We start from the raw sequence: 19,479 nt of genomic DNA, 5'->3' as shown, positions 1-19,479 counted from the left end.
CTTATGATTAAAAGAAAAGTCCCTGGGCTGCCAGCCTGGATCTCTCCCTTAAACTTCTGCCTCACTCTTTCTCTTTTAAAACCTCTCTGTCTGACCAACTTATAAGACCATGAGGTATAGGAGCAGAATTAGGCCATTTGACCCATCCAGTCTGCTCCACTGATCCATTTTCCCTCTCAGCTCCAATGTACCCCTTCATGCCATGATTAATCAAGAATCTACCAACTTCTGTCTTAAATACACCTAATAACTTGGCCTCCACAATGAATTCCACAGATTCACCATTGTCTGGCTAAACAAATTCCTGCTCATCTCTGTTCTAAATGGACGTCCCTCCATTCTGAGGCTGTGTCCTCTGGCCTGAGGCTGACTCCTCCACAATAGGAAACGTCCTCTCCACATCCAGGCCTTTGAGGCCTTTCAACATTTGATAGGTTTCAATGAGGTCACCGTTCATAGTCAAAGTAGTCTATTTTCCTGAGTATGAGTACTTGACAAATTAACCATATAGCAATTACAGCATGGAAATAGGCCATCTTGGCCCTTCCAGTCCGTGCTGAAATTCAGTTTAATGAGCCTCTGAAACACCTTAGGCTATTAAGAATGTCATATTAATGCAAGTTTCTGCACTTGAATAGCCTACTGCTCTGCAGTCACACAGTTTCGTCCTTGGCCTGAATATAGAGTATTGGTGTACATTCATTCTACTCTTTACTCTGCAAGAGTAATAAACTCTTACAACGTGCAACAACTTGAATGTCAGTGATCACAACTGTAGAAACCAGATCTTTGCAATTACACAAACAAAAAGGCAATATTTAAACAGTGTATTTACAAAACAAACATACAGATGAAAGGGTTAAATCCTTGTTGTTGCTAAAAGAGGGTGTATATAGCAAAGCTGGAAATATGCTGCAGAGTAGTTCACAGAACAGATGGACAGATACAGAACACACTCTTCCAAAGAGACATTTAGTGACAGAAAGCTTCATGTCATGTGCCTGCTGACCGATCAGGATCTAATTTGCAACAAATGGCTCATTATCTTCCAATTTGTATAGTACAAAAATATAACCATTTGTTCAGGCAGAAGGGGAATGGGTGTCAAATCTTTGCACTTGCTGCCCTTTCTTTTAAAAGCTGTGCTTAATACAGATATTAATACATCAAACAAAATACAGGTTGGGACCCAAAGGCAGGCATTGAATGAAGACTCTTCTTCCCTGCTCTGGAATCTAGAGTAGCTTCTAATCACAGCCAAGTCATTTCTTTCCATATAATATATAAACAAAGCAGGTATACAGTATATGTATGTATATGCATACAATGGGTGTAGACATATACACACGCATATAGTGCATAGTTTATTTCTCTGTCAATTAACTCAATTTCTATTACTGCCCGTGGGTTTGATGCTTACAAATAATTATGTTGTATGTAGGTAAAATTAGCAAAGTAGTGATATAGACTTCATACTCAAAGATGTATGTCACCCTAGATATGGTGCACTGGGTTCTTTTTGAGATGACTTTTCCATATGAATAATGCTATATGTATACAGCATTATATATAAAATATACAGGCACAACAATTACCAAAAATAGAAGTCAGGCATAGATGTGGAATGACCCTGAGGTCCTGCTGTAGTGCATGGATAGTGTGTGGTGGGATGTGGGGGTTTGAGAGCTGTGCTGTTTAACAATGAATGGCTGACATGCCTGAATTGAACTGGAGTTCCTGGAACTGCAACACTTCACAAGCTTGACACACTTGACTTCCCTCATCCTCTTCCTCCCACACCCTTTCTAACCCATTGAGACTTACATTAAACATGCGGGAAATTGGACTTGTGAGCCTGAGTGACAGATAAGGGGAAAGGTGTAAGTATAATCACTAGCCACTCCAAGAAAACCTCCCTTCAATCAAGGATCTGTTACTTTATTAACAGTGTTGTGCAATATCCTGGACTGCTCCAGTGTTAAAGATTCATTGTTGTAAAGCCTACAATCTAGAGTCCAAAAACAGCGCTATCCCTAATGCTGTAGTGCCCCACTGTGAGATCACCTCTGATCTGCACCATCTTCATTTCCTTGCCTCATGTCCTTAGGGTGGGAATTTCCAGCCAATTCCCAGTTTACTGTGGAAGGTATGGAAAAATAAAGAACTTATTCAGGTTTCTTGAACTTCAATTAACTGTTGGGTCTCACTTTCATCTCCATCCATCTCCCTGTTTTAAGACCCCCATAGAATTAATCAACTCTCAGAATCCACCACACCCTGAACACCTCACTGAGATCATCCCTTCAATATCCATGCTCAGATGAATACAACCAAGGCTAAGGAATCCACCTTTGAAGTCCTGCCTTTATTGTAGCCCATATCTTTCCAACCTACCTTGCCCAGAGGGGCTATTGGAAGCAAGAAGTGACATGATGTTGAAGAAGAATCTGAATGAACACCAGAAATGTTGCAGTACAAAGCTTATGGGCTGAATTAGATAACTGGTGGCTGACATGGACATTGTGGGCTGAAGGCTGTTTGCCAGAACGAAACATTCCTGGTGGGATCTGACCAATGGACCTTCTCTGTATATGAGCACCCCTTGAGATAAGGGCCAACTACTCATTAGATTTTTCTGCCTGTACATTGGCTTTCAGTGCTAAGTGTATCTCTTTGCCCCTCCAGTGACTGGAGTCCCATTGTTCACCAAGTTTTCCAGTTTTTCATTTGAAATCAGTGCAGAGTGAGGACCACTATGTGTTCTTAGTGCTTGTGTCCTTTATTCCACATTTTCCTACTTTGTAGAAGATCATTTGACCCATTCTGCCAACTCACGATCCCATAAGTCCTGATCCTTTGTTCAATTTCCCTATAATCTAACCTCCCTGCATTCCCAGTAACTCCTCCCACACTGGTTCTACCAACCCATTGTCAGGAGTGGCCAATTAATCTAGTAACCCACATGTCTCTGGGAAGTGGGAGAAAACACGCACAGTCACAGCAGGAAGTGCAAACTACATACAAATGGCACCAGAGGTCTCAGATGCTGTGAGGCAGCAGCTCCACCAGCTGTCCCACTTAGCACTGACTAAGTCTACCTGGGACTACACAAGTGGGCAGTAGGAGAGATGAGGAAATTGGATGCCTCCCTGCCCATGTACCCCTCTTCCTGTTATAACATGAAAGATTGGGGAGTCAAGCAAGATATTGCAACTCCAAGCAGGGACTTACAGATCACACCAACCCCACCATCCTCAGCACATGTTACATGGGCAAAAGGATGAGAAGTGGATGTGAGAATGGTCATGGAGCAAAGGACGCTGTGTGGGAACTGTCATTCAGGACTTTTGTGAGGGAACAGGATACACACTTGGAAGAATTAACAGTAGGAAAGTGGGACTGGTTGGTTGGTTAAAGAGTTGCTACTGATTCAATGGGCTAAAAGGCCTCTGAGGTACAGTGATTTTATGACCCTTCGGCAGGGGTAAGGGAAATGGAATTAAAGCCAATTGGTTTGGAGAGAGTGAAGAAAATCCTGTTCAAAACAATTGGTTTAAAGGAAGGTTTGAAAGGGATGTGAAGTACAATGATAGTGCAGGCATATGTGGAGTGGTGAGGGAAGCTGAAAGGTGTGGGGAGCCAGAGACATTGGGTTCAAACATTCTTGTCTGAGGTCCACTGGAGATCAATGGAAGCTGATGTTAAGGAATCGGTTGCCAGTAAACTTTAGGTAGCACCTTCCAGAGTGTTGAGTGAGGATAGGTGCCTGATGATCCCACACAAACACAATGAGCCCTTGACAGGCTGTAGTCTGAAATATCACTCCAAACATTGTGAAGCTGTGATTACAGAATGTGATCATTCTCTGCATTTGGGAGATATCATTGAGTTGGCAACTGGTTTCTTCACCACTATTTATGTTCAATAAACCAGGAAAGATGTGTTCAATCTCACAGAAGCAGCTTCAGAGACTGAATTTAACTGAGAAGGAACTAGCAACAGGAGTTGCTGGTCTGAGCAGAGTGTTGGATTGTCACTAACAACCTACTGCAGCCTTTTCACACTAAGGTGACTGCAGACCCATATTTGGATGACTCTTGGCTCCCTAATGAAGTGAAAAGATGAGTGATAAGGCAGAACAATGAACAATGGGCAAAAGAAGGTGGGCTTGCCATCAACACCTGTGTGCCAAGAATGGATGTGTGCACTGCTTTTTCCAGTTTCAATCCCTTACTCTTTCCCACTTGCATCCTTTCATGATGCCCTTTGCATGATTTGTTGCCTTGATGGATGGAAACATCTTGTTGGAGCTTCCTCTGCCCTGCTACGTATTGCTCACCCCACCTGACCGCATTCTCCGCCCTCAGTGCTAAGGTGCAGAGGGCACGCAACAATCAAACATACCAGGGATTACAGTGGCTTTAATAATTAAACAAAAGCTCAAAATATTGATCCTCAATCTGAAAGTAGGAACAGTTGATCCTGAAACAGTACGTTGCCATGGCAGGTAGAATGTGACCCAAGTATCCTGTCAGCTTTGACAACCACCTGTGTCTGAAGCTCAGTGAATGAATGGTGTGGGTGGGGGGTGGGGGCAGGTGGGATAGATGTCTAAGGAGGCACAAAGGATAGGCTTCAATTTTTAGCGAGTGGGTGGATTCTGAATGCTGTGTGTGTGGGGAGGGAAGTTACACCATCCATGGATCACAGTGGTGGAGGGTGTACTGCTGGTGCCGATTCTAAGTGGGGCCCAGAGCTACGTAAACTCAGTGAATTGCCCCTTTCACAGGCAGTGGGGCTACAAATTGTCAACAGCGATGACAGAAATGTGAGAGGTACCGATTTGTAAACCTGATTTAGTCTTCTCTAAATAGAATTTTAATCTAAAATTCTTCCAATAAGTTTTTTTTTCTTTTAAAATCCCTGTAACAAACTATCAAATAATTGCTACACTGTGCTTGTTCAAGGTACAAAATATGTGTTGTTTTACAAGTTAGACGGTTGGCATTATCTTGGTTCTATTCATACAATTAGTGAAAATATTTACAGATTGACATTTAAGGGAAAGGCAGGGAATGGCTTCACGTCATTTGATGAGGAGCCTCCAACATCTCCATCAGGAAGGTGTCAATAGGGGTGTCACCAATCAGCTTGAAGAAGAACAGGTGCTCAAGGCACTTGAGTCCAATCGAGCGGAGGGCTGGCAGTCGGAGGAGCAGCTTGGCAAACCTGGGGAGAAAGAGCAAAAATCCCTGTTCATCAAGAGAGAGGCTAACTGTGTAAGAGGCATTATACTCTACCTGGGTAGTCTACAGCCTAATGATATGCAGACTGAATTCTCCAGTTGGTTTATTATTGTCACATGCATGAAGCGGAGTGAAAGGCTTTCATACTGTTCATACAGATCAGATCATTACACAGTGTATTAAGGTAGAACAAGGTAAAACAATTACAAAGCAGAATAAAGTGTAACAACTACAGAGAAAGTGCAGTGCAGGTAAATGATAAGTGATATCAAGAGTCCAACTTATACTAGGGAAATATTTAATAGTCTTGTAACAGCAGACTAGTAGGTGTCTTTGTGCCTTGTGGTATGTACTCTCAGCCTTTTGTATTTTTTGTCCAATGGAGGAGGGGAGACGAATGTCTGGGGTGGTGGGGGGGGGGGGGGTCATTGTCTATGCTCACCATCAATGTGCTTCACTACCTCAAGGCACTGTTGTAATGAATTGATCTGTATGAATAGTATACAACCTTTTCACTGTACCTTGGTATATATGACAACAATAAACCAATTTACTTTCTTCTCTCCACCTTCAGTTCTTTCTCTGGTCCTCCCATTTTGTCCCCTTTTTTATACCCACCCCTTCCCCAGCCAACCATCATCCATTTTTGTCTTCTTCCTCCTGCTACCCCCACACTTCACCAATTGACTCTCCTCCGATCTTTTTATGGTTCCTTCTGTCCTTCACCTCTCTCCTAATACTTAACATTATCACCTTTCTTACTTATCAGATTCCAGCAATGGTAGTCTTTTGTCATATATTTCCCCTCCTAGCCATCTTGCTGCTTTCCTACCACACTCCATCCACTCTTTTTGGTCTGCCTTCATCCATCATTAACCTGCATCTGTCTACCAACTCCACCCCTACCCTTGCCCTATCTGGCTCCAGCTGCCTGTCCTCTTCTGCCCGTTGTCTGTATATTGATCACCTCATTATCTCTGTCCCTGTCTCAACCTTCACTCTCCCCTCTCTGTACTGGTCATCTTGCCTCCATTCTCAGTCTTGATGCAGGGGGGTTTGGATCTGAAACACGGACAACCTCAACCCTCAACCCCACAGATGCTGCTCAACCCACTGTTCCTCCAGCCTGCAATAATGCTTCCACTCCCAAGGTAGATGAAAGCAGTTGAGCAAAATCCATTTGAGTGCAAATCACAACAATTATTTCATAAAGTAATATTTTTGGACAAGGTTACATGTTGGGTGTCAGGGAGAAGCTTGCCACTGGGTTGTCTCTTCCTCTTGTCTGGGTCTGTCTGAAACTCATGGATAGAATCTGATTGTGTTGATTAGTCAGTATTATCATCATTGGACTACTAATTGGACTACTTCCCCAGAAGCTGAAGGAAATCTGATATTCAATTAGCTTCTTCCTTGAATTACTGCAGTTCTTCTGGGGAAGGTGCTCCCAAGTGCTGTTATGGAGCAGTTCCAAGCTTTAGACCCAGTAACAATGAAGGACTATTGATATATTTCCAAGTCAGGTCAGTGTATAACTTGGAGGGATACCTGCAGGTGGTGGTGGTGCTCTCATCTTGCCGCTGGCCCTTATCCTTCTTAATGGTAGAGGTTGCATGTTTGGAAGGCGTTGACACAATAGCCTGGACAAGTAATTCTCGTGCACTTGGTAGATTGTACACACTACAGCCATAATGAACTGATGGTGAAGAGAATGATTGTTTAGTGTGGAGAATAGGGTGTCAATGAAGTGGCTGCTTTCCTTGGATGGTGTTGAACTCTGTGAGAGTTGAAGCTATACGCAGCCAAGCATGTGACTTATAAGGAGATGAATTACTCACCACTCTCAGCCTCTGCTCTTTCAGCCACAGTATTTACCAGACCGGTGGAACTGAGTTGCTGGTCAGCTGTGAGCTCCCTCCCCTCAGGATATCTGTGGTGTATACCTTTGTGATGGTAATGCCTTTAAGTATTAAGGTAGGTGGTTAGAATGTATGGTTGGAGACTGACATTGCTGGGCACATGTGGTTTGGACTATGGGATTAATGGATTTGTGGCTAAATTTGCCTGTGACATAAAAATAGGTGGAGGAGTGGGTAGTGTTGAGGAAACAGAGAGCCTGCAGAGAGACTTAGATAGTTTAGGGGAATGGGCAAAGAAGTGGCAAATGAAATACAATGTTGGAAAGTGTTGGGTGTATGGTCATGCACTTTGGTGGAAGAAATAAACAGGCAGACTATTATTTAGATGGGGAGAGAATTCAAAATTGAGAGATGCAAAGGGACTTGGGAGTCCATGTGCAGAATATCCTAAAGGTTAACCTCCAGGTTGAGTCAGTACAGAAGGCAAATGCAATGTTGGCATTCATTTTGAGAAGTATAGAATATAAGAGCAGGGATGTGATGTTGAGGCTCTATAAGGCACTCGGGAGACCACACTTAGAGTATTGTGTGCAGTTTTGGACTCCTTATTTTAGAAAGGATATACTGACATTGGAGAGGATTCAGAGAAGATTCACGAGAATGATTGCAGGACTGAAAGGGTTACCATATGAGGAACTTCTGGCAGCTCTTGGGCTGTATTCCCTTGGAGTTCAGGGGAAAGAGGGAGGAACTCATATTAACATTCCGAATGTTAAAAGGCCTAAACAGATTAGATATGGCAAAGTTATTTCCCATGGTAGGGGAGTCTAGGACCAGAGGGCATGACTTCAGGATTTAAGGACATCCATTTAGAACAGATATGCACAGAAATTACTTTAGTCAGAGGGTGGTAAATCTGTGGAATTCGTTGCCACAAGCGGCTGTGGAGGTCAAGTCATTGGAGGGAGGAATGACTGGAAGAATTGGATCAGCCCATGAGTGAATGGCGGAGCAGATGGGCCAAATGACCTACTCTTCTTCTATATCTTATGGACATGAATACTAACTGTCATTTATCAGTATATCATGAAGTTGGAGAAAGAAGTGCAATTGTTGAAAGACAAGGTGGACAATAGGAGTAGGCGGAACAATATTCAGATACTGAATCTTCCTGAGAAAGCTGAAGGTCGCGACGCAGGTGGATTATTGGAACGAATCCTATCAGAAAATCTTGGCATCAAAAACTTTACTATCACCTGCAAGAGAGCCCACCGCCTGGGAAAACTCCCCAGCGGTGTTGATGACTCACGGAGACCAAGACCTATATATAATTGCAAAGCTCCTCAATTTTAAGAACAAGAAGATTATGTGTCTGGCCAGGCAAAAAGTAGTGATTCACTATGAAAATAACAGGATTTACATATTTCCTGACTGCAGTCTGAGATTGTAATGCCTTAAGGACACCAAGGGGCATTGATTACTCCCTGCACTATCCTTCGGATTATGCAAAAGGGAGTCACCAAGTGGTTTGTTACTCCTGATGCAGTAATGGAGTTTTTGAAAGTTATCGACGATGACTGATAGTCCTCCTGCTCTGTGCACAACAGACGGGTTACTGTGATGCTTAAGCACTCTATGCGTTGAATAACTTTTATTTAAGTGATTATTGGATATACTGCTGTGACTGATAGGAGGACACGAGTATGTTTCACAATATGGATACTTTCCCACCTGGCTATTGTGAAAAGTGCGTCTCCTTAATTTTTGACGACATTTCGTCTCACATTTGTGCCTTGAGATGTTTTTGATTCGTGGTGTTCCTTTTACTAAACATTTTTATTTGTAGTCTGAGTTCTGTTCAAGTTGCTTTGCCAGGTTTTACCGGGTTCCTCCACAATCCGAAGGTAAAGCGTTCCTATGAAACCGTTTGTAATCCGAAATGTTGTAAAGCGAAGAAGCAAGTACCATTAATTTATATGGGAAAAACTTCTGAGCGTTCCCAGACCCAAAAAAATAACCTACCAAATCAAAGCAAATAAAACCTAAAATAACACTAAAAGCAGGAATGATATGATAAATTTACACCCTATATAAAGTAGAAATATTGTAGGTATGGTGTAGTTTCTCTTATCAAACTTGGGAAGGCAGCCAGCTAAAATCGATTTGGAGAAAAAAAAATCGGCACGTACACGCATGCACAACCAACTGCCTGCACAAGGCTTCAAGGTCATTGCAGTCTTTCTTGGGGTAAACACACATATAAAGCGGGCGTCTTTTTTTCGTAACAGCGAGTTGTCGTAAAGCGAACGTTTGAAAAGCAGGGGGCCACCTGTATGTGCATGCTCCTAGGCCTCGATTGTACTCACTTAGAGGCTGTAGAACCTAGAATTATTAATTAATGTGGTTTAATGCTCAATATATTTTTCTGTAACTGTTGAGAACCCTTGCATATTTAGAGAGAGTAGCCTACCCACCGGGAATGTTTAGTCTAGGTCTCTAGACGGGTGGGTCTCTTACGGGGATATGGTATGGTTCTGTTTCTTGATTACTCTCATTCTTATAGTTCTCACACTATCTTTATGCTCAGAGGTATCTATTAATTTTTTCTTTAAGGTATGACTAGTCAACTTAAAATAATATCCTTGAATGTATAGGGGATTAATTCTCCAAGTAAGAGGAAAAAAATTCTTACATGTTTAAAGAGACATTCCACTGATACAGCGTTTATGTAAGAGACTCACCTTTCTGACACAGAACATATAAAGTTAAAAGGGGATTGGGTTGAACGTGTTTACTATCCTTCATTTACTACAAAAGCAAGGGGTGTAGCTATACTCGTCAATAAAAATATGAGGTTTAAATTAGTATCAACAGAAAAAGACAAGAACGGTAGACTTCTTTTAGTTAGTTGTGAACTAAATGTGAATAGGGTCACAGGGTACATGTATATGGCCCCAACCATGACGATCCTGTTTTTTTTGTTAACAATTTGGTATTAAAACTGTTGACAGCTTTGGACCACTGTCTGGTTGGTGGTGACTTCAATTTGGTCTTGACCCAGTAATGGATTGATCCACACCAAGATCTTTTAATCATTCAAGGGCAGCATCAGTCCTGGAGCAGGGCATGAGGGATCTGGGGTTTTGTGATATTTGGCGTCAACTTAATCCAAATGTAAAGGACTTTTCCTTCTTTTCAAATGTTCACGGCTCCTAATCTAGAATTGGTATGTTTTTAATATCCCGAAGTATGGTATCCAGGGTTATTGAATACTCCTACCTACCAACTATACTTTCTGACTATAATCCAATAAAGTTGACTTGGGGGATGGATATTACACAGTCATCATCTTATAGTTGGAGATTTAAAACATATATGCTTAATGATCCTGAATTTCTCAGATTTATGAATGGCCACAATGATTTATTTATGGAAACTAATTCAAATTCTTCTTCCTATGCTAACATATAGGAGGATTTAAAAGCATATATGAGAGAACAAGTCCTTTCATATAGCACGCTTTAAGAAAAAAAGGAAAACTCTTGTTATCTCTAGAGGAAGAGATCAGAAATCTTGAATGTGAACATGCTTTTTCTAAAAGTGAAGAAATACTTAATACACTGACTTTAAAACGGATTCAATACGGTAATTTATGAACAAGTAAGGCTAAGGCAGATATGGCCAGAACTAACTATCATTATTATGAATTCAGAAACAAAACTAGTAAGTTACTCACCTGGGAAATAAAAAAGGAAAAGACCAATAGATTTATCTGTTGTCACGGATGATGGCAGATCCCCCATTAACCCACAGGACACAAATCAAGAATTCAGGAAATTTTATGGAACGCTATATAAAACAGATCATGATATAGAAAACACCAAAGCAACATGTTTCTTGGACTCATTAAATCTGCTTAAGTTAGATCCTCAGGATAAAAGATCATCTTGACTCTGATATATCTGAAGAAGAGTTTCTTGGCACTATACAGAATAATAAAGCTCTGGGGCCAGATGACTTTCCAAATGAATACTTTAAAGCCTTTTCAGATAAGCTTTTAACCCCTTTCACAAATATGTTCAAGGAGGCACTGATTAATAAAACTCTACCTAGTTCTCTGGAAATGGCTATAATAACATCACTGCCAAAACCTGAGAAGGACCATCAAAAATGTACTTCTTAGCGGCCCCTTAGTCTTTCGAATTCAGATTACAAGATTTTATCAAAATTAATTGCATTTAAGAATAGGTGACATTATCCCTAAAATCATTAAAGTTGATCAGATAGGTTTTGTCAGAAATTGATATGGATCTGATAATGTATGGAGACTTTTTCACATAATGGAACAGGCTCATATGCAAAATGATCCCATGTTGATAATGTCGATGGATGCAGAGAAGGCGTTTGACAGGATACAACCTACCTTCCTTTTGCAAACTTTAAAAGCAATGAATTTTGGAGAGAGATTGAAACATTTTTTTGCTGGTCCTACAGCTCAAATTCTAACTAATGGAGTCCTGTCGGGTACCTTCCCTCTATCCAGAGGAGTCTGCCAAGGTTGTCCAAGTGCTCCGCAGCTGTTCTTAATAGCTATTGAGCCGCTGTCTATTGCTATTTGTTCTAATCCCGTCATTTCCGGCATTAAATTTGGCTCGAATGAACACAAACTAGCCCTTTACAACCATGATCTCTTAGTTTTATTGTCTGATCCAGAGAAGTCATTACCCTCCCTTCTATAATGTTTCCAACAATACAGTGCTGCTTCTGGATATAAATTAAACCTTTCAAAAAGTGAATTCATGTCTTTTAATATACAGGATGATAACATTAAGAATGTAGTCAAACCCTTATGATGGTGCTCGAATGTCTTTACATATTTAGGCATAGAAATTAGGAGATCCGCAGATAAAATCCTTAAAGATAATTACATCAAATTATTGAATCAGGTTAAATTAGATCTACAGAAATGGAGGAAACTGCCATTATCTTTAATTGTAAGAGTGGACTTAATTAAAATGAATATACTCCCCAAATTTCTATATTTATTCCAATGTGTCCCAATTAAAATTCCCAAAAGTCTATTTAATGACTTAAACAAATCAATGTCCAGCTCTTTATGGAAAGGTAAAGTCCCTAGAGTCAAACAACCAACCCTTCAGGTCCCTTACGCCAAGGGAGGATTAAATCTTCCTAATTTTAAATGTTATTACCTTGCAGCTCAATTCCATCCAATATGGTGTTGGTTGCACTCTGAGAACAATGAGACTAGATGGCTTCATCTAGTTATTCATATTGAACAACATCAATTAAAAAATGTTCCCTTAAAAGTTCTTCCTTTTTTAACATCTAAGAAAGCACTCTTAAATATTACTAAGAACCCTATAATTTTAAATTCTTTTGCAGTATGGCAAGAAGCTCATGCAGTTATTGGTATGAATATCTCATTATTTTGGAAAACTCCTCTGGAATAACCCTAATATCCCTCACCTGAATGTAGACGGAATTCTAAAAGGGTTAATAGTGGTATAAAAACAGTTGAAGATTTATAAAGCCAAGATAACTTTGCCAATTTTCAACAGTTGTCTGGTAAATTTAATCTACCAAATCAGAATTTATTTAAATATTTTCAGATTAGACAGTTATACAGGCTATCCACAAATTCCAATAGAATCCCTATTTGAAAAGCACTCGTTTAGTGAAGCCCTGTACACTACAAAGGGTCTTACGTCATCTATTTATATTATTTTAAACAGTAACTTGCCAATCTATACAAAGAGTGATACTAAAAATAAGTGGGAATCAGATCTTGAATGCAGTTACAATGATGCTGATTGGTGTAATATCCTTCAGTTGTCTCAAACTGTATTAATTTCAACTAAACATAGATAACAGTTTAATATCTTTAACAGGACCTACTACACCCCACATAGACTGCACAAAATATACCATATCGCCTCTCCTAATTGTCAGAAATGTAAATCTTGTGACGGAGACTTACTTCATATGCTTTGGAATTGCTCTTATCTGGAAGACTTTTGGAAATACGTTGTTAGAATAACCTCAGATATTATAAAAACTGAAATTTCATTTGATCCTAGGGTCTGGATTTTGGGAGATCTGCAAGGTCTTAATGTGAATTACAATAAAAAATACTTTATATTGCTTGCGGCTACAGCCGGGAAAAAGTGTATCCTACAAAACTGGAGATCTGAATTTCCTCCCTCACACAGGCAGTGGTTAAATGAGTAACATTCTTTAGTAAACCTGAAAAGATCTTGTATAGTGTGAGGAGGAATCCAGCAACTTATGAATAAATATGGGGCTCCTTTTTGGCATTACCATCATTACACCTCCTTGGCCACTGAATTAGTATGATACCTGTCTTCCTGTGCTCCAACTATCTGCTTAGTGTAGTAATATATACGTTATTAATACACATTAGGACCTCATACCTTACTTGATCGAATTATATTTTTGCTATTTTTCAATTGTGAATGAGGAAGAAATTTTTACTGTACCAGTTTTGTGGGGGGTGGGGTAGGGAGTATTTTGTCTGATTTTTGTTTGCTTGTTTTTCTTTTCTTATGTGTTTCTGTATATAAAAATACATTTTTTGCTTCAATTAAAAGATCTATTAAAAAAAGAATTCAGAGTGTTATTGAACACTGTCCAAACCTGTGAACATTCCTACCTGACTTTATGTTGCAGGGTCATTGATGAAGCAGCTGAAGATGACTGAGTCTAGGATACTGATCTGATCATACTGCAGTGATGTCCTGGAACTGGGATGATTGACCTCCAACAACCACAGTCACTATCCTTTGTAGGAGGTATGACTCTAACCAAGGATGCATTCTCTCTTTGACACCCATTGTTTCAGTTTCAAAGTTTCCTGATGCCACCCTCCAACAAATGCTTTCTTAACATCAAGGACAGCCACTCTCACCTTGGGACCATGGCTGTGTGAGGGCTGAAGCTAAAGTGTCCTGGCAAAATCTGTACTGATCACTAAATAAGTAAGCGAAAACTGAAACACCACAGAAAAGGAAATCTGAAGTAAAATCAGAAAGTGCTGGAAACACTTAGCAAGTCAGGCGGCATCTGAAGAGGGAGGAACTGTTAACATTTCAGGTACAAGACCCTACATCAGAAGTGAATTTTTAACTCTTTCTTTTCAGTGTTAAGTGTTTCCAGCTTTTATGTTTGTAATATAAAGGAGCATATTATTGGCAATTGCCACTCAATGGCACTGTTAGTTGCACCTTCTACCGCTGCTGGTGACTGAGTGTGAGGTAATTAGCTGCATTACATTTGCCCAGCTTTTGTGAATGGATTTCCACGGTGTCGGCTCAATGCTATAACTGTGGTGGATTAGCCGTTGGGAACACAAGGATATAAATAGTTATAGCCAGAGGGACAGAGAAGAAGTTAAGTGCAGAATTCCTTACCTGCCTGGCTGCTCTGGGTACTTGTGCTTTGTATAAGCCTCTAGTGATGCGTATACCTTCTCCCTCAAAGATTCCACCTCTCCAGGGTTTGATAAGCCTTTAGCATCTGAACAGCATGTTGAAAATATTCACTTTAGAAGTATAAATTGCAGTTAAAATATAGGCATATAGAACAGACAAAATTCAAACATTTTGCCTGAACTTTAATTTCCAAGAATGAACCTTCTGTTTAATTCCATGGCATATCTTCTCATTCATCTTATATGGAATCCCATGGGTCAAACCTCTTCTGGTCAATACTGTCATGAAGACCTTTCTATCCAAAGTCAGGTGTGTACAAATTCAATGAATCAAACCCTTTTTTGGTGTCCCATCAGAGTTCAGAAATTTAGAGTTACAATTTTGTACAGCACAGAAAAAGGCTCTTCAACCCACCATTCCCAAGCCTTCTACACTATACCCATTTCCCCTCATTAGGAAGGTATCCTTCTGTGTCTTGCCTATTAAAATTCCACAATTCACACCATCTTCTCACAGCTACTATCAGGCAGGAGGTACAGAAGCCTGAAGTCCCACACCACGAGATTCATGAATAGCTCCTTGACTTCAACCATTTTATTCTTGAACCAACTTGCACAACATTGTTCTTGTGCACTTGTCCATATGAGCTTGACCTTGTCTGAATGTCTCTTAAAAGTAGGGATTGTATCTGATTTCACCAGCTCCTCTGGCAGTAACTCTCAGATATTAACAACTCCTGCTTAAAAAAACTTACTCCTAAAATCCCCTTTTAAAATCCTTCCTCTCACCTTAAACACAAGCTCTCTTTAATGGACACCAACCCTTCCAGCAAAGAGAAAATAAATGAATCAAAGTGGTTTCAAATCACTGGAACAGCATGAAATCCTAATAGATCAAATCCAAACTAGTACAATACAAGGTTAGGCCTATACTGACCCTAACCCGGTGTTCAACAGGTAATACAGTATATTTAGTTCAATCATTTCACTGTACTTTCTATTTAATCGTCCATGGCCCCATTTATCATAAAGTTGAATGTGTGGCTCAGGGACCCAAGTAGCTATGCTTAGTGATGGGTGGGAGTCATGAACCACCACACTTGGATATGCAGTGATCGAAGACCAGGCTGGTTTGGCCTGGCCTGACCTGGTCCTCTCTGTGACATTGTTAACATCCAACGTACCTGGATTGAAGAGAACGATGGCTCTAAGGCAACCCAACTCTGTCTTGTCCATCTGCATGTCTTTCATCTTAGAAACCAGTTCAGTCAGAACCCTACCAAAGGTTGAAGAAGAAACAGTCACACTGCTGCATTTGGATGGCAACTTGTTCTCGCTCATCCATTTTGGTTTCAAATTTTAAAATTTGAATCATTGTGGCTACCTCCTCTCCCCTCCTGGTATCTGTCCAACACACAGCGCTGATCCCTGCACTACTACCACACACACCAGTATTTCATCACCTCACATCACCCCAGCTGTGTGGTTGAATCTCCGACAGTCTGGGCCCCAAGATTCTCTCCCCTATCCTTCTTCCACTAGGCCTCTCCTGAGCTCATCAGCCAAGTGCAGTAAAGTGACCTAAAGTGACCTGCAATAAAGTGATCATGTTTGGGCTCACAGACTTTTTGTTTCCCCTGATAAAGCTGCTGGAGAAAGGTGTTAGGCACTGCCCAATGTTCAAGGATGTGACAGCTTTTATCCTTTGCCAAGCCCACCATTTGACAGTGGTGCAGGGGGATGGAGCACCATGTCTCTATTGTGGGCAAAGGAAGTATAAAGCAAAGTCTGTGATGGCTTAAGGAATAGGTACATTGGGACACAGCATGATCCCCGATGCCCATATGCTCAGACATAGTGGCACAGGAGGAGACTAGGCATTCAGATGCAGGGGCACAGGGGCCAGACAAGTAAATTCCCCATTTATTGAAGTGGCCAATTGAACTGAGGCCATGTGACCCATCATGTACCTGCCAGCTCTCTGAAGCAATCCCACTTTCCCCCTTCTTACTTCCTGATATCTCTGTATAACTCACTTTCACATGTGGCTGTAAGCTGCCCTCTGATTCTGTTGTAATTGATCTACTCTGGGGGGTAATTACAGTTCCCCTCACTCACTGCCTCCATTTGCAAAGATCACAGCTAGGAACCTGGATGCATTGGGTGAAGGTGGGTTGGGGAGGAATGGGCACAGTATCACCAGCCGGCTCAATGGCCTGCACCATCACAGTAAATGCCAGCCTGTCAGAGGGAGAGGAAGCGCTGCATGGGATAGGACACAAGCACAGGCTGTGGGTTCCCTACCTGTCAAAGATGGAGCCGACGCCAGCGCTGTGGGCACTGCTGCGGTGGACGTGCAGCCCTGTGGCCAGGAGAATCCCATCCTTCACAGAGATAGAGCGATGTGAGAAAGAGGCAATGAGCAGCTCATTCCAGCCTGCAGGAGAGAAGGCACAGAGTGATCCCCCACACCCACACCAGATGGAACTCTTCTGAACACTAGGGCTTCCCAGATCCAACCTAACCGATGTATTCACACTCACCCTGATCACCAACTCTAAAAGCCCACTGTATCTTCTTTTCCTCTTGCAGTCCTTGCTGTTGGCTTTGGTTTATTATTGTCACGTGTACTGAAATACAGTGAAAAGCTCTTGCATGGCATCTAGACACATCATGCCATTTCATAATTGGGATGTAGTAAGAAGAATACAGAAAGCAGAATATGATGTTATAATATAGAGAAAGTGCAATGTAGGTGGACAATAATGTGCATGGGCTACGACAAGCTTAGCTAAGAGATCTTTAGCGCATGAGATGTCTATTCAAGAATCTGGGATAGAAGCTGTCCTTGAGCCTGGTGGTACATGCTCTTAAGCTTAATGGGAGAGGGGAGAAGAGAGAATGACTGGGATGGGAGGGCTTTTTGATTATGTTGGCTGCTTTCCCGAGGGAGTGGAAGATGTAGATGGAGGCAGTGTAAGAGAGACTGGTTTTTGTGATGAACTGTGCTGTGCTCACTCTTCCTGCCTGACTTCTGCTTCCCAGAGTCTGACTCTAACTCTATCCCTTCCCATCTTCACTGCATACTCTCTTCCTCAGCTCTGTTCTCCTGTTTCAGTGTGATGACCACTATTCAAAGTTTGTTCCCTTCCAGGTGACAGGCGGGGATTCGGCACATCCACTCACCTGCCCGAAGTAGAATGACTTGATCGTCGAGAGGGAGGTCGGAGAAGTGAGGAATCCTCTTGGCCCATTCCACCAGCGTGAAGAGCTGCTTGTCTGCCGCTTGACAAATGTTGGTGACCGGATCATTGGACTAATGGGTGGAATAGTGACCGGTATTTTTGAAGATTAAGGCACGTCACACAAGCAAAAAGAAAATAATCACCACTAAGTATTACTCAGTGTTTGTCTTATTTTCCAACCCTCCTCTGACAATGTAGATATCCTCACTGCGGACAAAATCAGGCCCTTCTGGGTTGGAAACTGCTCTGTAGGAAGAGGGAGAGAGCTCACAGAACTAGGAGAGGAAGTTGCTTATTTGGGGCAGTCACTCAAGTGGCTGAACTCAATGACTGGGACAGCGTAACTCTCTACCCTAGTGCTCCTTTGTTTGGTGTATTGAGTAGATCAGGAGGAGAGAGAAAAAGGACGGAGGGGGAGCAGTTTACCTCAAATTGGAGAATTCAATGTTCATGCCATCAAGTTGTAGACTACCCAGGGGCAATATGAGATGCAGTTAGTCTCACCCTGGCAGTGGAGGAGGCCAAAGAATTGAAGGTGAGAAGGGGAAGATTTAAAAAAGACCAGAAGGGGAAGATTTAAAAACGATCTAAAGGGGGATCTTTCACACAAAGTGTGGTGGCTTTATGGAACAAGTGTGTAAAATTACAATGTTTAAAAGATATACAGACAAGAACATTGAATAGAAACATAGTTTCTAACATTGAATAGGAAAGGATATGGGCCCTCTACACAGATGGGATTAGCTCAGTTAGCCACTTCAGTTAATGTGGACGAGTTCAGGCACAACTCTCTAACTTCCAGGCCATGGGATAGTAGGTGGCTGTAAAAATTCTCTCCCCACAGCCGAGCCCCTGGTAACTTGGCTGATAAAGTGAAAGCTTGGTTATAGTCACGTACTAGACCTGATAGGTATCTGACACTCTCAACTTATATTACCCAACACACATTGATAAAACATTACAGCATAAAGAAGTTGGAAAGTGTTATGTGAGTACAGGCAGGGCTACAATGAGCTCCTCCAACTGCATTCATAACTAGACTTAACAGACACAACACAGGAAGCAAATGTCACACATCAGATGTGGAACACAGTTATTGGAGAACAGTAGGGGATTTCTATCTTGCTAGTTGAAGATGTTTGATTGTAAAATGTCAACTAAACCAGCTATTTACTTCTCAACCAGAGACACAACCTTTTTTTTAAAAAAATTGCCATATTTAGAAACATAGAAAACCTACAGCACAATACAGGCCCTTCTGCCCACAATGCTGTGCCAAACATGTACTTACTTTAGAAATTACTTTGGGTTACCCAAAGCCATCTATTTTTCTAAGCTCCATACACCTATACAAGAGTCTCTTAAGAGACCCTATTGTATCTGCAAATTTGTGTTGGGGTTCTTACATTGCAACACTCCTAGAGTATTCTATTGACTGTAAAGCTCTCTGGGATATTCATAGGAATGGTATAAACTCAAGTTCTTTCTTTAGTATGCATTGCAGTTGAGCAGAAAGTCACTGCTGAGACCTTCATCCAAAGACCAGAGACCTCCAGTTTTTGTGAGCAGTCTTTATCTGTAAGCACACTGCACAATTCTTTGACTGTATTATATATCAACAATGATCTTTGTGTTTTGGGGGTTGTAAGTAGGGGTGGATG

At 41.3% G+C, this 19,479-nt stretch overlaps 1 protein-coding gene and 1 long non-coding RNA gene across 4 annotated transcripts in view; one reads left to right on the top strand and one right to left on the bottom strand.

Annotated features, from left to right (window-relative positions):
- Positions 1-812: 812 nt before the first annotated feature.
- The window catches only part of LOC132402195 (retinoic acid receptor RXR-gamma-A-like), a 282,730-nt gene continuing 264,063 nt past the window's right edge, over positions 813-19,479 (bottom strand). For all 3 annotated transcript variants that reach the window (XM_059984908.1, XM_059984907.1, XM_059984906.1), the window contains exons 6-10: positions 17,760-17,889; positions 16,878-17,010; positions 15,758-15,849; positions 14,554-14,659; positions 813-5,229 (exon numbers count right to left, since the gene is read on the bottom strand). In XM_059984908.1, coding sequence (XP_059840891.1) covers positions 5,082-5,229; positions 14,554-14,659; positions 15,758-15,849; positions 16,878-17,010; positions 17,760-17,889 — 609 coding nt within the window. In that variant the 3' untranslated portion in view covers positions 813-5,081. The remainder of the gene's footprint in view (positions 5,230-14,553; positions 14,660-15,757; positions 15,850-16,877; positions 17,011-17,759; positions 17,890-19,479) is intronic.
- LOC132402197 (uncharacterized) lies at positions 5,104-17,858 on the top strand. The gene is made up of 3 exons (XR_009514832.1): positions 5,104-5,591; positions 13,814-13,935; positions 17,728-17,858. It is a non-coding gene; the product is annotated as an uncharacterized LOC132402197 (long non-coding RNA).

The sequence above is a fragment of the Hypanus sabinus genome, chromosome 11 (genome assembly GCF_030144855.1).
Source record: "Hypanus sabinus isolate sHypSab1 chromosome 11, sHypSab1.hap1, whole genome shotgun sequence".
NCBI classification, from domain to species: domain Eukaryota; kingdom Metazoa; phylum Chordata; class Chondrichthyes; order Myliobatiformes; family Dasyatidae; genus Hypanus; species Hypanus sabinus.
Note: the sequence above shows the minus strand (reverse complement) of the source record. Positions and strands in the feature narration are given on the sequence as shown.